General features: G+C 40.4%; 1 protein-coding gene across 13 annotated transcripts in view; it reads left to right on the top strand.

The window, feature by feature from the left end:
* BBX (BBX high mobility group box domain containing) overlaps window positions 1–20,204 on the top strand; it is a 140,468-nt gene that overhangs the window by 67,217 nt on the left and 53,047 nt on the right. For 11 of the 13 annotated variants that reach the window (XM_030960832.1, XM_030960886.1, XM_030960820.1 and 8 more), the window contains exons 3-5: window positions 8,337–8,507; window positions 10,037–10,279; window positions 16,558–16,756. In XM_030960832.1, coding sequence (XP_030816692.1) covers window positions 8,346–8,507; window positions 10,037–10,279; window positions 16,558–16,756 — 604 coding nt within the window. In that variant the 5' untranslated portion in view covers window positions 8,337–8,345. Of the gene's footprint in view, window positions 1–1,385; window positions 1,482–8,336; window positions 8,508–10,036; window positions 10,280–16,557; window positions 16,757–20,204 lie in introns of those variants that run through there. The other 2 variants (XM_030960854.1, XM_030960905.1) reach the window with 2 other exon arrangements.

Raw genomic sequence — 20,204 nt, 5'->3', positions numbered from 1 at the left:
ATTTGATTCTTTTTCCATAGGAGTGGTGGACAGCAGCTGTACAAGGGAACGTTTAGATAACTGCCTTAGCCTATTGCACTTGAATTGAAGACAGCAGAAGTAGACAAAGTATAATATGGGGTTGTACAGGGATATTTTATGGCCTATTAAATATGTATTAAGGGAGTAATTCTTTCATTTGCTCATACAGCTGTATATGGTTCCCCTGACACTGGTGGTAATTATGAGTGAATTTTATTATGAAAGCTCCGTTAGGCACGTGGTAAAACTTAGAATGGGTTACAGTAGTGATGGACACAGCTGCACTGTCCTGGTTTTGCAGAAGATATTGGGACACAATCAACAAGAGGTGAAAAGGAGAGTTGAACAATTTTACCATTCAGCTGTGCTCCCCCTGCTATGTCTGCTGCAGGAACGTCTCCTCTTTGTGCTGCTCTGCACTGCACAAAAGCACTTGGCTGTGTTTCTGCTATGACTGCACCCTACAGCAATTTGTATGCCTGCTAATCACAGATAAAAACGGAGCTTTGGGAGTGGCAAGTCTAGAACATGTACTTTTTTACTTTTTTTTTCTTTCATTCATAGGGTCTCATCCTCCAAAGGCTGTGAGCAGAACTTCAGGCCATCATTCTTCTTCACATAAAATTCCAATTTGACTTTGATTTCTTACCTGATAGGCCCTTCAGTGAGGAAGCTGTTGCTGAACTGCAGATGCCCTCATGGGAATGATCTGATGAGAATGTCCATGCACTGAAATTCATTAAATGTTTTGTGTGGCCATCTTACCTGTGAGCTCACTGGCTCTAAAAACTCTTCATGCAGAGATTAAGCATTTAGTGACTTGCAAAAGCTCGAGAGCTAGAACTCCTGGTGATCCAGGTGACAAATCACAAGGACTTTCATTTTGCAACATTGAAATAATGGGGAATGCAGGAATGACAGCTGTCTTTCTGGAAAAGCAGCTCCCCATGCAGGCCCAGGTAGTCTTGCTTAGACAGGAACACAAAGCAAGTTTTTCATGGTGTGCTCTCTCAGCTCAAACTTGCTGAAAGTCAGTGTTTTTTGGATTGTGCTGTTGCTATGGTCTGTGATCCTCTGCAGACAAGCACTCATCTCCTCTCTGAGAGGTGGTTGCTCTTTACAGTCTATTCCATGAAAAGTGCTCCGCTGATAAATTACTCTGGTATCAGTAGAGGGCTCTGAAGTGGTTGTTGTTATTATCTTCTCTCTTGTGGGAGGAAGTATTGCAAAGTAGGTTGGGCTCTGCTGCCTCTGTGTTTTGAATTTCAGGCATTTATTCTGTTCACCTTCCCAGGTTCCTTGGTGCTCTCTCCTGTTGCGGCAGCAAATGTAGAAACAAAAAGAAATGCTGCTTTGGAGCAAAAGGATTGCCAGAATTTCCAGGCTCTGTGGGTTACATCTTCATCTAGGAGCAGAGCCATGTTTAGTAGTGCAGGTGTGCCAGTGTGTCCCTCTTCTGGGTAAGTGACTTCACCTACATGTGCAGGAGGTCTTGCCCTGCTCCCTGGTTTGTGGTTCCTTTGCATTAGCACTGCGCAGAGCATGCAAGGAGAGAACCCCCTACCTGCTCTCCAGGAGCTCCAGGCAAAGGAAGTTACTTGGCTAATAATCCCTGTTCCAGCAGATGCACAGGGTTGTAGGCAGACCTGCTGGTGATCCTTTGGCGTGCAGGGTGGTTAGCACCTCGTGCCCAGAAAGGTGGATGTTACCATAACAAATGCTTGTCTTCTACACTTCATGACCCAGACATTTTGGCTAGCAGAGTGTGTCACTGGAGTCTTGCTTGGTGAAGTAAGCATAGCTGTAGCCTGTGACTTACTGGGTTTCTGGTTTTTGTGTTCCTGCCTCTGCAGTTGCTGAAGTCTGAAATGAGTCCTACAATACCAAATGTCCTACTGTAACTTAAATTGAAGACAACAAAAAGTCCTGTTATGGTTAAGACCTGAGTCTTCAGACAGCTGCTTTTACCTAAGTGACTCTAGGCTCCTGTTAATATGCTTCTATTTGAGTAAAGATGTTAGTGATTTGCAGCCCCAGACCTTTTTCTGCAAGGCAAGCTCTTCCATCGATTCTTTCCCTTTATCTGCACCAGTGAGCCACTTCACAGAGGCAAAAGGTGCTACAGTGAGTACAGTTGTTTAACACAGAGTGTTTTTCATACATAGAGTTTTTTTCATACTAGACAAAGCTTGCTTGATTTCTTTGCATTAAAAAATGCCAAAGAAAATGTTTCTTGTTTTGCATGTCTGAAGGAAAAGAGAAAGAGTAGAGTTAAAGTTTAAACTCTATTGATTTGTGTAATATGTTGCTTTTCTTCCTCTTTGGCAGGTATGAAATGGATATTTTAAAAACCCCCCAAAATTAAAAAAAAATGCTGTTGACATTTTTCTGTGATCTTGGGGTTTAATTTTATGTATTAGAGAACAAAGAAAGCAAGCAACTGAAATCTGAGTTTGAGAATAAAGAACAGTTTAAAATAATTTCTGAAGATGGAAGAGTATGTCATTAAAAATTAACTAACACTTGTAGCTGTGTTGCTAAGTGTTTCATGTGGTGACAGTCTCTCCCAAACCTCCACTGGCAAACAGGACCCCATTGAGTCTCAGCATGTCCCCCATTAAGCCATCACATCTCTGAAAATTAGAAAGCTCATTAATGGCTTTCTGCTGTGAAGCAATAAAGAGTATATTCACTGAATGGTCAGCAATTAGTGCCAACTAGTTTTTGTCTTACATTATAGAAATATTCCGGTTGATTTATTCCAGAGCTAAAAGAAACTTATTTAAAAAAAAAAACCACACTTTGTATTTGTGTAGGTGTATTTTCCAGCCACAATCTCCTTTTGCTTTCATGTGAAAATTCAAATACCTCTTCAGCTCACTAGACTGCTGAGAACATGAACTCATTTCCCAGTCTCCTGCTTCTTTATTGAAACAGCTCAAGTCACTGACTCAGTAGTCCCCAAAACAGCAAGCTATTAGTGTCATAGTCCACTCCTCTCTTTTCTTATTAGCATTTGTTTTCATCATGTAGTAGAGAACTTAGATAGTGTAAAACAGAGCAGAAAGTGTGGAAAATCCACTTGAAACTCTGCCTTTGCTCCTTTGTACCAGTAATCTTCATTGAGTCAACCAAGAGCCCAGCTGGCCTCCAGGAAATGTGAGGGTTTTTTTAAGGTAACAGGAAATCTGAAATTTGTTTCCACTGTCCTCATGGAAATGAAAGTTACTGAAGCTCAAATGTTCTATGGAGAATCTTCCCAACAGGGAGCATACCATAGTCACAATCCATGGGGTTCTGCTTTTGCAGGTCTTGAATTTCTTTCTAACCTGATTACAACATGTGCCTTAGAGCACTTGGCTGCTTTTGAAGACCTTTGTAAATGTAGTTTATCAAGTGTAGCTTATTTAGCACATGCAGCATTCTCATTGGCTGATCAACATCGGGATGAGATAGTCCCAAAATTAGTATTGCTGAATTAGTACTTGGTCACCTGTGTATATAAGCTTTTATAAATAGCAGAGGAAGATAGCAGAAAAACAAAACTTAGTATTACCAAACGTAATCAAATGCTTGTTATTAATGAACATTTTAAAAAACGAAGACTTGTAAACAGTTATGTATTTGAAATAGAAGCAGAGCCAGTAAGAGCTAAATGTTTTCTCCCCTGCTTTCTCTCCATTCACCTCTTTTCTTAAGGAATATTTTTTTCCTCTGAAGCTCTATTAGCTATACATATTTATAAGACATCCAAGAAGAATGTGATTCTTTGATTAATGTTTCTAGGACCAGAAGGACAGCCAGCACACACACACACACACACACACACACACATGAAAATTCTTAGCTTTTTTGTACTGATGTAATATTTTTGTAATGTTTGATCTGTATATGCACTAAAAGTAAATGTAGAATGTCACCCTGAAGGTATCTTGCTGTCAATAGATCATGAATGTCAGCCTTGACAGGTATCCTCTGGTGACATTATAAAGCATATGTGGCTTATTTTAAGGAAAGCTGTCCGTACCTTTGTCTTGCCTTGTTGAAATATTCCTACTTTCTCCCTAGTGGCTGTCACTTCATTTTTGTCATCCTTAAACTGAGAAGTAACTTGTAAAATCTTGTTGCCTGGTTTTAAGAATTTTTACCCTTGCAAACTTCTAAAAGCCATTACATCTGCCTTAAAAGATACATTATATTTTTACTGATATCTGTAGGAGAAATTACTCCTTTTTTTGTGTTCTTGTTCATAAATTCCAATTATTGCAAACTTTGCACATCAGGTGTTGTGTATCTTCTCTACTTTGAAGCCCAAATCTCTCAAAGATTTGGCTTATTCTGTGACTGCGCATGGCTTATTGTGTGACTTTCTATGGACCTTCTCAATTGCCAAGCTTAAATGTGTGCGTCAGCTCTTGTAGGGTCCAAGTCTAGCTCTTTTTTTAAAAGCATGCTGGTAGAGATGCTTGCCAGCACTTGAGGATCCCTGAAAGAGAAACAGGTGGTATTTTTGCTTGCTTCTGTTTGCCAGCTTCCAGTCTGTCATATAAAACAAGCAGCTAACATGCTATTGACGATGTGTCAAGGGGGAAAAAAAATCAGATAAATAAATAGAATCTTAAGAGTCAGGTAACTGGATTCCATTGATGTTTTGCCATTTAAGAAGTAAATAATTCCACTAAAACTTTAACTGTCGTTTATTCATAATCATACATGCATTCTGCTACATCTTGCCAAAAGGAAAATGTCCATGTTAGCTGTAATTTGCATTTGCCTGGATTTTTTTATGGGTTTCTCTCTAATTATGTGAGTATGTTAATATATCCAACAATTAGGAGACAAATGCCCATGAAGTGCAGGCATAGTAAAGTAAAAGATGAAGCAATCCAGAGAAAACAAGTTTACCACACTATGTTGGCATCCATTTTTAACAGGAAAAGTCACATGTGATGTAATAAAGAATTAGAACATTTTTCATTATGCCAATCCTATATTTGACAGAGGGGCATCAGCAAAAAGTGCACCAAAAAAAAAGTCTCTGAGAAGTCTCTGAAATCTCTCTCTCCCTGGAATATAGGTCAGAACATACGGGGACCTGAATAAATAAATATGGGGAAAGAGGATTTGGAAATACAAAAGTATGTAAAAATAGACTATGACCCACCCTTAAAGGGAAGGAAATAATTTTATGTGTTTGTTATGAATTACTTCCTATTTAGAGAAAAGAAGATCAGGCACAGAGGGTAGAGCATATAGCTTGACATACTTAAGAAGTGAGGGACTTCCAGGCTATGATGTAAAGTTTGAAGTCTGTCTGTTGCCTCAGTCCTTCCATCAGTGGGGTCAAAATCAGGATAGGTTTTGTTGTTGACCATTGCAGAGATTCTTTCCTGAGCAGAAAGAGTGACTATTTTTCTGTGGTAAATAGTGCTTGCATGACAACTAGGATTTGACTGACTCTTGTGCTGTAAAATGATTCACAATTTATTAAAACAACATAATGAACATCCCTTCAATTCCTGAAGCTGAATGTACATTTTTATTTTAGCACTAATGAGCTTTGATCAATTAATTTTAGTGATGAGAGAGTTTAATACCTAGCCTTCATGCAAGGAAAACAAAAATTATTTGTGAGCTCAGCTGTGGTGAAGAGGTGTAAGGTACTGAGAGCCCCTTAGGGATTTACAAGGTGACCGGTGCCTGGCTCTGTGCTGCCTTGCCAAACTCAGCACAGAGCATAGGCGGGGTCTCGGGGGTGATGGAGAACACATGTAAAATACACCTGAGTCCTGTGAAGTCTTCCCTTGTTCATCCTTTTAAGGGCAGCAGACAGCGAGGTACCAGCTCTAAAGGTGGTACTGTTGTTGAAATAGCCCTGAGGCTTCAGCTGAGCTTTGTAAAGAAGGATCATGGAGCATTTCTCAAATGTTAATTTAGTTTCACACTAACAAGGTAGAAGGCTACTGGTAGTACTCATCATACTTAGGGCTGATTGTAGACAGAAGCCATATGATTAGCTCATGTACGAGTACATGAGTGGTGAGGGCTGGAGTAGCTCTCCCTGTTGTAGTGTAGTGTTTTTATCCTGCTCAGAAATGGGCCACATGCTTTATTGACTGCAGAAATAGGCAGATCTGTATCACTTAGCAATCTCTGAACGAATCTCTGCTGCCCACGGGAGCTGAAGTTCCTGCTTGAACATTAACTCATGATTTGTGTGTGAAAATACCCCAAACAAAAGCAAATGGTGGTTCAGCACTTTAGGAAGAGACGCAGATGGTGAGCACAGTGCAGTGTAGTACATTGCAGAGGTCACAGTGGGATAAAAACAATTTCAAACATACATTTCCTGATACTGGATTGTGGCTTAATTTTCCACACTTTAATGGGTTTATTTAAGACAAAATGGTTAGTGTATTTGGATCTGTTTTTTGCAAGTTATGGATGAAAATTTAGGTAAAATGGTGCATGGTTATGTGCTGTATAAAACTCCCTGTAACCTACAGAAGTTGGTTACAGAAAATGATCAGAGGAGTGCATGATACAAAATCGAAGTTTGTGTTTTTCTAGGCAGATGTAGATACCAAAGTATGTCACTTAATGGGACAAAGTTACTACAAAGATACAATGTTTCCCTAATGAGTAGGGCGGCAGATACTGCTGACCAGTGGGGAAGATCTAACAAACTTCAATATACATCCGGGAAAATGCTATTTTAAAATGTAGGTTAAAATTTGTGAACCCCCTTCCTTCAGGCTTCAGTTGGTCCTCCAGTAAGCACATCTGCTTACTTCAGACACAGTAAGCAGTGTCTGAAGGTACTTTAGCTTTCTGCACTCCTGAAGTCTGCAGGGGAAGCAGCTGCTTATGCATGTTTCTGGTGCTAGCAAGGACACATTGCCAAAATGCCGGTGAAGTTAACCAGCAAGAAACACCTGGAAGAGATCATCCAAAACCAGAACTAGTGCTCACTAAATGTAGGAATGTGGCTGGAGCGGTGCAAGATGGTTCTTGGGGGCATTTGCCCCAGAGGTGGCTCAGTGGCTTGGGCAGCTGGTCTAAGTGCAAGTGTGGCAGCTTTCTTGTGTGGCCCTGCAGGCTGAAACATTAGTGTTTCCCCAGGCATCTTACAGAAACCAGCATCCTAAAATGCACTGTGGCCTTGCAATTAGAAGGTTTGATTCTTTCTGTGGCCTTTTCCTGAGGGTCAGCAACACAGCCTCTTCTGGCTTTGCCCATGAGACCAGGGCTTATGCTGGTGCTTTATCCTGCTGGTGAGAAACTCGTGTAAGACTACATCAAATTTATTTGCTTTATTGGATAAGATGTATCTGGCTAACAACTCTTAAGTTTGTTTTGATGTTTGTGTTATTTTCTTGGAAAGCTGGCCATGCTCCTGTCAGGATTGCCGCTAATACTACACTATGCTACCAGAACAAGGGACCAGACTCTGTGCTAGCAGGACTTGCTGTGTGCTTCAGTACTTTGGTGTAATGTGCTGGTTTTATTTGTTCGTATCTATTAATTTGTCCCTTAGTTGGGTAGCACATCTCTTAAGTCAACCCTTAAACTGATACTTTGGATGTGTTAAGCATGTATTTTTATTAAGAGGTAGTTCTGAGGTATTTTTTAGATACGGACTCACAACTAAATATGATTTGTCTTCTGTGTGCACTTGGCTCAGCACATGGTTTTTGTTTCCTGTGCAGTACTTTGAAAATGTCAGCATAACTATCTCTAGTTGTTTGCTTCAAATCTGTTTATTAAAATTCATTTATCTTAAGGACTCAGATTTCCCTATTGCACCTTTTAATGGCTCTGGACAAATCTTAGCTCATAGTATCATGGGGCTCTGTATCAATACTGGTGTATATAAGTGCATTAACACATGAGTGTTTCATGATATGTTCCACTGTGAGAAAGAGGGATGTCCTGACACTGATATTTGTAGTGGCAAAATATGAAAAGCTGCAATGGATATATGTGTGAGAGAGCTGTGGAGTCACTCACTTGGCTAGTGAAGGACTTCTCTGCTATCCTTCAGACAGGGGCACATTTGAGAGCTGGCTTAGCTGGCATCCTTACTTCATGCTCTTAAATTGTGTATTGGTAGTTACTCTAGGCATTACGTGGAAGTGTTAAGAATGCATAACGTACATCTGTGCTTATGTTGCTAATTGGAATAAATCTCTATCTAATATCTTGCCAGAAAATTCTGAGAGTCTTGCATTGGTGCCTCATATATTTGCCACTGGTTTGATGGTCATTTATGCCTAAGGATTTGTTGTGAATTTATCAATATTTTTGCATGACAGGTCACAGTAATGAAAGGCAGTAGTAGGAATAAGGATCACTCAACAGAAGGTGAAGGAACTGGGAAGCGACCAAAAAGGAAGTGTCTTCAGTGGCATCCCCTGCTGGCCAAGAAACTCCTTGACTTCTCTGAAGAGGAAGAAGAGGAAGAAGAAGAGGAAGATATTGATAAGGTAGATTTAATTGGATGCTTTGACCCAAGATGGTTAATGGTGGATCAGATTCTCCCTAGCTGTCTTCTATATTTTGTGTTGTCTTGTTCTCTTCTGTGAAGAAACAGCCAACAAAAAGTGATGCGATGTGGTGCCCATAAGGTTGTAAAGGCAAGAAAGTGAGTTGTTAATCATGCCTTTAAAATAGTGGACAAATTTTTGTAGATTGGAATAGTTTTATCTGCTTTGTTTTCTTTGTTTTAATAATGTGTTGCACATCCTAATCTTGATTGCTCATAGTGGGTTTTTGGTGTTCTTTTTTTTTTTAATTGCTTATTTTAGACATGACTTCGGCTTGTGCCTGGTATCTGCTTCTAGCAGCTCTGAAGAGCATACCAAACTAAAAGTTTTCATTCTTCTTTGTTTAAGATTAAAATTGCAAAGATTAAAAAGGGAAAAAGAAGGAAAAAGCTGTCTACAATTTTTACTATCTTTGCATGTGAAATTCAACTTATCCTCCAGAGTACTGAGTGCACAGCGGAAGTAATCTGTCTCTGGTTTGACACTTGGTATTTTGGTATTATTCAATGACGCTGACCTTACCCTTTTTTAATGCCATGTGGCACCTCACACTTTTCCAGTTAGACTCATTCTCTGTAGCAAGAAGTGGGAACTGTTTATGCAGATGTGATGATTCCATCATGTGGATGGCATTCATGTCTGTATCTCCTTGGTGCCTTCCTAAGGCAGGAATGGAAAGGTCAGTGTTGAGGAGACTGCCTTGAGCCATACGCTGAGAGGGTGACCTTGACAAGGATAAGCAAGAGCCTGATTCTCTGATGGTGCTTTCTGTTGCTCTTACAGGTCCTTTCACAACATGGTATAAAATAGCAGCGTCACAGTTAGGTAGGAGGTGGCTTTTTGTCTCATGTAGTAAGTTCTGTGGCTTCTCCCTTGTAGGAATACTAAGCCGGCCTGTAAGTGGAGAAAGCACATTTTGGCAGTGTACTCTGTTGGGATTTGCCCTCTGCCTCTGCTGGGCAGCTTTGTGGTGGCTGCACTGCTGTCCTGCTCACAGATTGAGCAGTGACCAGCAGGAGATGGGGAAACAATGGATGAACTAACAAACTGTTAACCTGTTCCTCTTTGTGTGCTCTGTAGTTGTGAACATGAATAATCAAGGTCCAAGGTAGCTCTGGTTGGCTCATCCCACTTAGGTATCTGATTTCTAGGTTGTCAGAAGGAGAGTGGGAAGGATCTTGTCCCTCCAACCCCTTTAGGACTGTTAGTAGAGAATGGTCCTCAGCTTAGAAATTTTTCCACTTGGAAGTTGGCGTTAAGTCTTGCAGAGAGCATGAATGAACCTGGGACCATCAGGTGAGGAGGTTTGATGTAGAACTGTGCACTGTCTGGATGCAATGGATGGCCTTTGGAGGCAGCTGTGTGCATCCATGTGCCTCTCCCTCACTCCCATGCAGTGCGCACAGTCTCAGTCTTTGTGCAGAACACAGATAACTGAGCTTACACCCCTTCCGTTTCGGTTCTGCCAGGTGCCGCTCCTTGGCCCTGATGGTTTAGAGCAGGATGCTGATGAGACTGAAGATGACGAGTCCTCAGAGCAACGAGCTCGCCGACCAATGAATGCGTTTCTCTTGTTCTGCAAACGCCACCGCTCTCTTGTGCGGAAAGAACACCCTCGCCTCGATAATCGTGGCGCAACCAAGATCTTGGCAGATTGGTGGTCTGTTCTAGATCCAAAAGAAAAACAGAAATACACTGACATGGCCAAGGAGGTATGTTCTGTCTGAATGGTGGATGTAAAGGGAGTTCATTGCATATTGTCTTCTTTTTCTTTGTGTATTGAATGTTTTCTATGGGCTCTTTCTCTTCCCTCTGTTTCTCAGCTTCACCATGGGATCATGATGCCCAGAGCAGCTCCTGTTCTTGCTTTAATTCACTTGATCCTTTGGACCAGAAGGGAAAGCAATTGGTCTATGTACACAAACTAACCTGGTTCCAGTAGTCATTGTTATAATTATATGCACTTTGTGATTGTATGGCCTGATAAGTTCTGCAGTACAAGCATTAACACAAGGATTGTGACCATTGTAAACACTAACATACAGTTCCGTGTCAGCTGACTAGTGATACTTACCTGTGCATTCTCTATCGGTGATGCCAGCTACTGGTGGACCAAACCAATGGCACAGTCAAGAAATGTAGTCCCTTTTCACCTTTGATGCTAATGAATTAAAAAATTACTAGTGTTTCTTGAAGTCCATTCCCCATTAACCAGTTTCTGATGAAGCAAGATTTGGTGAGCCCAATACCAAGTCAGAGAGCAGTGCCTAAGCAGAGTACGTTAACCAGGAGCAAGGAAAGGAGATTTATCCCTGTATTCACAAAGTATCTTTATGTCAACTTAAAATTCAAATGTGCCTTTTTAAGAAATAGCTTTCTTGATAAGCTGTTGCCAAGAAGGCTGTGGTTATTGGTAGTAGAATGAGAAAAACACAGCCAATTACTTAGGCTGATAACCTGACCGCAAAACAGATCCCTGTGACTACCTGTATGATACAGATTGTGGATAACCTTTGAATCTTAATAAAAATAAGGGAACAGCAGTGAGAAGGAAAAAATCTCTCTCCTTTTCTTGAGTATGCTAACACACTGTGGGAAGTATAGATGGCTGTGAGATGATTGATATTACCCATGCCTAGCCTGGGATCTGAAGGTGTCTGCTACTGTTAACAGGCTGTAAGGTCTGATTGTTCAGTAACTCATGTAAACATGGAAAGGTCCACAAGAAAAACAAAGTGTTTAGCATGGCAGGTCCTTTTTAAGCAGGGTCTGTAGGACCTCTGTAGTTTCTCATCTGGGGCAGAGTATAGAAACCTTTGAGTCTCAGCTTTGTCCAACCATTGCAGTTTCATTCTGCATTCCCTGCTTACGAATTAGTGATATTTCTCTAAATGTCTAGAGAAAGGGCAATTAGAAGGTTCAGTACAAATGCAGAGAAAGGAAAGATGAGAATAAATTAATAATTTTTGGAAGAAACAAACCCAATGCAACTGTTTTTCTTAGCCTTTTGTCTTGCTGAAAGAAACTTGTTCATTAAGAAGGAAAGTAGTTGCAGAACTTCTGTATGAAGTGACAGATCTGAAACCATTAATCATATTGTTATAGAAATCATTGTTCTTGTAGTGATTTTTTTTTGGCATGAAGAACAAATTGAATATTCAACGTCAAAGCAGAACAATAAATCTAAGTAGTTTACATCATTATAAGTAGTACTAAGACTATGAACTAGAAGAGAGCATATAATTTTTATTCTGTAAACAGTGTATGTTACAGCAATAATGAGCAGCTATAATGTGCTGTTGAATCCATTTGGGCCTTCTTTACCAACAAGCCTATTCTGTGTGCCAGGATTGGTACTTTTATTGTAACACTTGCTTTTCACTGAACCACAGAATGGTTGGGGTTGGAAGGGAGGCCTCTGGAGATCATCTTGTCCAACCCACCACTCAAGCAGCTTCACATAGAGCAGGTTGAACAGGTTCACCTGTAGGTAGGCTTACTGCTGAGACTGTCAAAAAGAGGTTAATGTCAACTGTAGTGAGAACCACCTGTTGGTACTTTGCTTTTTCCTAAAGAGAATTTATTTAAAAACCAAGGTGAGTGTCTTTGAAAGAAAATAAAAATACCATTGTACCAATGGTCTTCTGTTTGAGTACCTATATAAGCTCACTGAGATTTAAGATACAGTGAGTAAGCTTCTGTTGCTTAAAGGTAGCTTTTCAGTGTCCTTTGACTTTCACTGCACAGCCTGTAGCCAGCTGGACACACATCTCCCAGGGAACCCTCTGTCATATCTGCTATCCCTACAATGTGTCTTGTATACCCTGAGCATCCAAACCACTCCTGCAGAGATACATGTGGGCCTTACAGAAGTGGTCCTTCCTGCAGTGGCTACAGTCCCTGCTCTTCTACAGTCTCTAGAATGTTTTTTTGCTACTTGTTGCTATAGCTCCCAAAATCATTTAGATTAGGTCACGTGCCATGCAAGAAGCTTTCCGTTTCTTGCCTGCTTAAGACTAGCAATGATATTACCTCAGCAGTATGCACATAAAGGCACTTGTATATTTACTTATATTTGTGTAGCTGTATGCAAGATGTATCATTTTGGGAGATAGTGAGGCCCCCAAACTTTTTGCTGGCTGGAATTATGAGAAGTTTCCTAGTAGGTAAGGTACCTTGGGGTACCTTAATTATCAGGAAAAACTGGCTCCACACTCCCTCTATTTTCCATCTTGTGGTATCTGGTCTCTTGTAGCAACAACTGCCCTGGAGACCTGGTGCTGCACCTGCAGAGCTTGATGTCTGCTTTTGCTGGTGTTACTTTATTAGTAGGCTTTCTGTTTCTATCCTGCAGACTTCCTAGATGAGCTTAAATTTGAAAGTTTTGCTGTCTAGGATATAAGCCCAGTAGTTGATACATACTCAAAAAGGAACCAGAAGTGTTGCTGTATGTTTTAGCATTTTCCTTCACCAAGAGAAATTCATCTGGCCACTCATAAATATGCACCAGCATTTTTATTCACTTTGGTAATAAGGGTAGTGTTCTTCTGTTAGCTCTTACAGGACTTCCTGGGAGTGTTCAGCTGCCTTAGGAAGTATCTGGTGAGATTGTTACTGTTCAAGCCCTATTCCCTTGCTAGAAGACACTTCATTTTTAAATATGTTTTTGCACCAGCAAGATCCAGGTAGTCAAGATTGTTTCCTGTAGGGAGCAGCCTGATACATGTGATTAGACATTGTAGTGGATTGTCCCAGAAGGTGGTGGAGTCACCAACCCTGAAAGTGTTTAAGGAAAGACTGGACATGGCTCTGAGTGTTATGGTGTAGCTGGCATGGTGTGTTGGTCCGTAGGCTGAACTCAGAGGTCTTTTCCAACCTCACTGATTGTGTGATCCTTTTGCCATTCAGTGGCTGAGCTGAACACTTCTCCCTGCTGGTCCTCGGCCAGTGGTGTCTCAGGTCCAGTCAGCCACACTGGGAGCATGCTGGCCTTGTGATGCCACTGCTTTGGCAGCTCCTCAGGGTAGGAGGGGACAAATGTCCTGGCCTGCTGGCTGGAGTTTGGCAAGGCCAGTGGCTGACGTATGGACCATAACATGTATAATGCAAACCCTGCATCCTTCAGGAGTGAAAAATGGAGTGCTGTATTTTCTAGGGAATTTTTTTTAATGTTAGGTCTCTGGGATTCATGTGACATTTAATAGCATGCATTTAAAATTAAACACATGCTAACAGCTAGCCTGAGGTGTAGCTGAAATCCACTTGTGAGCTCCTGTTCCTACCACAAATAGAGGAAGCAAATCTTTTTTATTTGGTGATGAAAGCATCTTGGGGAGTTTTAACCTCAGTTCTGAAGGGGCATCGGTCCTGCTGCATAACATAACATTCTTCAGGCTTTCACAAAACAGAAATAAGGCATCAGACCAATCCCACAAACACTTCTTGTTCTATTTCTTACCTGAAACTTCAGAACATGACCCTGCTGGGCAGTCCCTGCCGTTTGCTGTGGAAAGCAAGGTGGTGTCTTTAATTCCAGGTTAGGTAATTATGTTTGGTTGGGGTTTTTTTGTAGTTTTCTTTGGTTGGTTTGGTTTGCTTGTGTTTTGGGGTTTTTTTAATCAATTTTAGACATCTGCTTAGACTGCTGTGTTAAGTTGCACAGTTGGTGAAAGGGAGGAAAGCAGTAGATTACACTATCGTCTTTGACTTTTTCTTGTTACTTTGTAGCTCATTTAATTTATCTTCTATGACCTGGTAAGCAAAATCTATCTGTTTGTTTTGGGCCTTGGTCTAGTAGTCACAAAAGTCAATACCAAAAGGGTTTTTAAGATTTGGATCAGGCCCCTGTATGCATTTATATAAAGTATTTCTTGGCCATTGTTTAACTTTTAAATATTCTCTTTTTTTATTTTATGTGTTGAAACTGAACAGTTCCAATGAGTTGTCCTCCCTCAGTTTGCTCCTTTGCCTTCAGAAACTGCAGTTAATGTTAACCTCTTGGCTTTGCACAGAAAAAAAAAAGACATTAATAGACCAGCTCACTTGAATTACTCTTGTTGAAAACTGATTAAAAGCTTATTGCAGCCTCGTCTCACAAATGGCATGCGTCCTAGTTCTCATTTGATGGGCAGCCTGTTGGCTTGTCAAATTACTCAATAGAATAATTCAATTACTCAAAGCAGCATTGCTGATGTGAAGAGCTTATGTAGCTCATTGCTAGCGACTCTATGCTTTTCACTCTGCAGGCTGGTAACATGATTTGTGAGTGGGCTGTGGCTTTAACAATGGAAGGCAAAGCTGCTTTGTCGTGTATTTCCTTTCCTCCTCTTCCCTTACCCTCCCCTTCCTATCCCTTCCCTCCACCAGGCTATTTTTGTGGTGTACTGAGCTCCCAAAGCAAACCGAGGGAAACGGAAAAGGAGTGAGGCGAGCAGTGTCATGGTCCTTGCTTTGCAGATTTAATACATACACCCTATTCAGAAAATACAGCATGTATGTGGGTCAGCGATCCCTGCAGATTTTTATTATTTATAGCCATTCCTATAAATACAGGACTTCCCACAGCAGGGTTCACGCAGTGCTGTGTTTCTTGTAAACTGAAACGTTTTTATCTCTGCTACAGTCTGGAGGTAGCAAGTGCCAGCTCAAAGGTGAAGACAGAAATGAAAGAAAGCAATAAACGTGCAATGGTGACCCTGCCACAAGGCAGACTGTTCAGCTGGGAAAACACTGTAGTGTCTCTAGCAGAGGACAAGGCTTTCAGTGCTATTTCTGTATTTGATGCCCAAGGGATTTTTTTTCCTCTCTATGTTTCTGTGCATGCATGTGCATGAAATGTAGGTGCTTCTCTGTGCCATGACCGGGACTGATGGCAGCTGTGTGGGTGGGAATGTGTAATCACAGAACAAACTTCCTGCATCTGCCCTGCCATGTGCTTCCAAGCACAAAGCTGCTCTTTTGGTCTTGTGCTGCCCCTGGGAGCTACCCAGTCATGAAGGGGTGTTGGGTTCATTCTCCCTGTGGTGAGCACTGGTACTGGCTGGGTAGGCTTCCACAGCAGCAAGTGCTGTACACCCCTATCAATTGTTAGGCAAACATCTGCAGCTGGAATGTGTGGCATGTTCCTCTGATTTGCCAGTTCTCAACCTTGCATAGCAACACATGTAAAATACTGAAATGCAGTCTTTCTGTTACTGTTAACGTTCAAAAATCTTGGTTTAATGTTGGTGTTTTGTTTTGTGAATAAAATAGATCCTGGTCCTTTCCCCCACCCCCCAAACCGTGGGATCCAAACCCTTTCTCCCACTGCCCATGTGTAGTTTGGCTTCCTTTGTTTCGCTGCGTCACACCAAAAACACAGCAAACAGCTGAGATGTGTGCTGGGTGCTCAAGGCCAAAGAATGTTTTAAATGGTTACATTTTGTTTTATGCAGTCATACAGCATTGTACATTTTGGAAGGAGCACTGGGATGGTGTTATCACAAGATACTGAATATGACATTATACTGGTTGCAGTTTGTTTTTGGTGCCTGGTTTGGGAAAGCATATACTCATATTCTAAACTACAGAACTATTCGAGAAGAATTAGTGCAAGTTAAGGCATCATGCTGCATTTATTGCTAAATGTGTGTTTTTATTTAATTCAAACTAGAAAGAAAACCTGCAAAGAATTCAAGTACCTGTTTCTCAGAGCATGAGCATACAAGCACTGGGGAGCAGTTTGCAGGATCAGAACTTCAGCCTGCTCTGGGTAATAGACCCCCAGGAGAGGAAAGAGAAAACCCACTTTTTAGATACAACTCTCCTTATCTTAATACTTCTTCTTAGCAAATTTTGTTGGTGGTTGGACTCTAAGCATGTGATTAAACTGTTAAAAAATCAAGATATTTAAGGATTAGTTACTGTATTAAATCCTCTTACATGCAGTGTGCTCTGGTTGCCCTGTGTAGAGTACAACGTAATGACTAGTAATTTTTCTTTTCTTTTCTAGTACAAGGATGCATTTATGAAAGCAAACCCAGGGTACAAGTGGTGCCCCACAACCAACAAACCTGTGAAAACCCAGGCATCCAGTGTTACAAACAGGAAAAAGCTATGGGCCATTGCATCAGACTCTGCAAAAGACTTACCGAGCCCAAGGAAAGTAACCAAAAGTGAAGAAATGCCACAACTTAACTTTGGGATGGCAGGTGAGATTTCTATCCATGGTACTCAGCTGCAGTTCTGGGGATGTGGTATTGAAACTGAATTGGGATATCTGATTTCTTTACTACACATGGTCCTGTAGTGTCCCAGATTAAGTTGCCGAAACTGTAGTTAAACCTCTGTGTAATGGTTTTCTAAAATTTTCCATAGTGCATGATTTATTTTCAAGATGTGAGGCATCCTAACTCTTACCCCCTGTAGGGCCCAGATTTGATTGATTTTTTGATTCCAGTTTATCTGCTGTCAGAGACTTCCATTCTCTGGTTACTCTGGTTAAAAAGGAAAGTGCTGATTGTGTGCATTCTGTTTCTCTGTCATAGAATGCTGTACTCTTTTAAGTAATTTACTCTTTGCAAAAAAAAATTAGGGGTGCCTCAAGTTAATCTAGATATGATTAGATATGAATACAAGATATGATCTTGTAGATTAATGTTCCAGTGGGGCTAACACTTTTGTGTTTTCATCAAGAGAAGCATAATTTAATTTCACTTAAATGTGCTCTTTTGCCCATTATATCTCAGAGGAGCAAATTCTAAACTTCTAAACATTTGGAAAAAAAATTTAAAAAGAAATATGTGAAGAAGTATAGGTGGAGTGCATGAGCTGGTGAAAAGCAGATAATCTCTCACTGATATCCATAAATAGCAGAACTGTTGTAATCATGACCTTGAAATACAGGCACATTAATGTTAAATACTGAAAGCTTAAGAACCTAGCAGTCAATGTTAAAAAAAAAAAAATCCCTGCCATTGTTTTTTGCTTTTGTTTCCCTTGGGGTTTTTTGTGTTTTGGGGTCTTTTTTGTTTGTTTGTTTGGTTGGTTTATTTTTTTGCTTGTTTAAAGTTTCAGATGCATCAGTAGTTATAAAATTAGAAACTTTGTCATATCCTACCTGGTTTATGACAGGTGTGTAGCAGATAGGACTTCTCTGCTTAGAGAGATTGTGAGCTGGAAAGTAGAAAATGTTTTTATGGAGCAAGTTTAAAAGAATGAAAAGGAATAAAAAGGCATGTATATCTTAGTATAGTGCTATGAAAATGCCTGTAATGAAATTTCTTCTGGCTCTTAAGGAACTGTGAAATGTGATCAAAATAAGTGTTTCATTCTGCATAGTTCTGGTATATGAGAGAGCAGTTCGAAAAATCACAAGCCCCTTCAGACCATTCTGCTTTTGCTTTTAGAGGAGTCATTTCTATGCTTCTTAAATATTTATTGACTTAACACAAAGAAAAAGTAACAAACCTTAATCTACATCTCATCCATCCCCCAGTGGTCCTGCTGGGCTATCCTAATGTCAAGTTTTTGAGCACAGAGGTCTTGAATCAACACCTGTCAGAGTAGGGGACAGAGAAATTAAGAATTAATTAGAAACTAATCCATTGTTCTATCTATAGAGCCATTTATATCTGAAAAAAATCCTTTAGTGCTACCTGTGATAGTTTCTTTGGTTTTTTCCCCTGAAGGCTGAGTCAATGAGCATAGTAATTCATAGGATCTTGCTCCAATCCTCATGCCAGTGAAGGCTGGCAATATCTTGGGTATAAGAATACCTTATAAAATAAAGACAGCTTCTGACAGAGATGTTAGCAGCATCCACATCATGACAAGTGTGCCATACCAAATGGATTACTGCTTTGTCAACTATATACCAGTTCATGCCATATATGTTTATTGGGCTTTTCTATGGTTGACTTCAGATGATAGTTCAGTTCAACTCACATTCTTCTCCCCAGTACAATCTCCCCAGTACAATCTCTTTAAAATCCAGGCTGTATACTATCTGATGAACTGGAATGTAGCTGAACCACCTCAAAAACACTTTTACCTTTGAAATGCCACTGATTCACTTGTATCTTCAAGGCAGGTAACTTCCTCAAGACAAGGTTTATACGAGTCTAGAATCATGCCAGGAAATCTGTTTTGGTTGTTGGTCATTGCTAATCATGTCTTGATTGCTTTTTGTGTACTATATTTTACTTTGGAAAATCTAATATGTAGACAGTAAGATCTTACTTTGTTTTTGTAACTCCCATACAAGCTGTTTCTGTCCTTTTTTTTGGCTTTACAAGAATAACCATGCCACATTTAAGTTTGTTATTCTGACCTACATTATATCGAGAAAATGAGGTATGGCACCAGCATTGGGCTTCTGACCTGCAGACCCACTAGTGGTGTCCTTGATCGTCCAGCTGGGAAGCTGTAATTGAGCATGTTTTTCTCATGATATGGCTCACCTGTGTAGGATGTGGGGCAAAGAACACTGCTGTTTGCAAAAGCATTGCCATACAAATGTGTGAGATTCGCAGTACTTGCATGTTTTTGCTCACAAGAAAACCATCCATGCCAAAAAGCTTTTTAGTGAGGCAAAGGCTGGAAGAAAGACACTTTTAGAGTAGGCTGTATCCCTATGGAAACACAGTTTGTTTTTCAGAAAGAAGCTCAATTATGCACCCAGGTAAAAGTTGGTTGAAGCTAGTTCCTGCTGGCCTTCTTCCTCCTTAGTACTTCCTCAGTTTGTTGTTTCCTCTGACAGAGAAATGATGAACAAGCCAGCCTGCTGAGTCTGTAACCAGCCCAGAACTAACAAAGTATGTCATTCCCAAACAGAGAGATGGTTTTCAGTTTCATCAATATTAAAAGCTGTTGAGAAAGTCACGAATCACCTGCCATTCTGCAAGTCAAATGTGTGTGCTATTTTCCCAGTACTGTTGATTTAAGAATAAATTCTGTAAAATACCCCTTAAAATTATTCTACATACCAGTAAGCTCCTAGTGCCAGAAGAGAAATATTATTGTGCTGAGAAGGCACTATAAGCATAAGGCAGTGTTTGGATATGTACATTTTGTCTTCCCTTAGGTGAAGTTATTTTGTAATTGAAACACTTAGTAGAAGGATTTTTGTTTTTATCATGAACAGACATCTAAGCACCAACCCTCTGCTACAGCTGCAGCTTAAGTGTTCAAATTGTTTAAGCATCACATTAAACTTTTGTTTCTAATTAATCTGTCATTTTTCCTTCCTCCTAATTTTTATATTTAAATAAACAGTTTAAGTATTTGCTTACTTAGGGAGAAAAACACTAAACCGCACTTCCATCTTTATTCTCTTATGATAAGCTACTTAATTGAAAGGCAGAAAGCCAAAACTACCAAGAAGATATTTAGAAGACAGGCAAGAATTTCCCAGTTGTAAACTGGATGTTCTTGAGATGGCCAAAGCTGGGGAGGGGGAAAAGGACCAACAGGTAAGGAAAATAAAGCACAAAAGAGCAGTTGGGAGTCATCAGGGTGATGCAGGCATGAGAAAGTGCTATACTGCAGTTTGTCAGGCAGAGTGTTTTCAGGACCCCCTCATCTGATGTGGTTGCACTGCTGGTCATCCATATACAAGAAAGACAAGCTGCACCTGCGATAACTACAGAGGAGAGCTAT

The sequence above is a fragment of the Camarhynchus parvulus genome, chromosome 1 (genome assembly GCF_901933205.1).
Source record: "Camarhynchus parvulus chromosome 1, STF_HiC, whole genome shotgun sequence".
NCBI lineage: Eukaryota > Metazoa > Chordata > Aves > Passeriformes > Thraupidae > Camarhynchus > Camarhynchus parvulus.
This window is presented reverse-complemented; position numbering and strand designations above follow the sequence as displayed.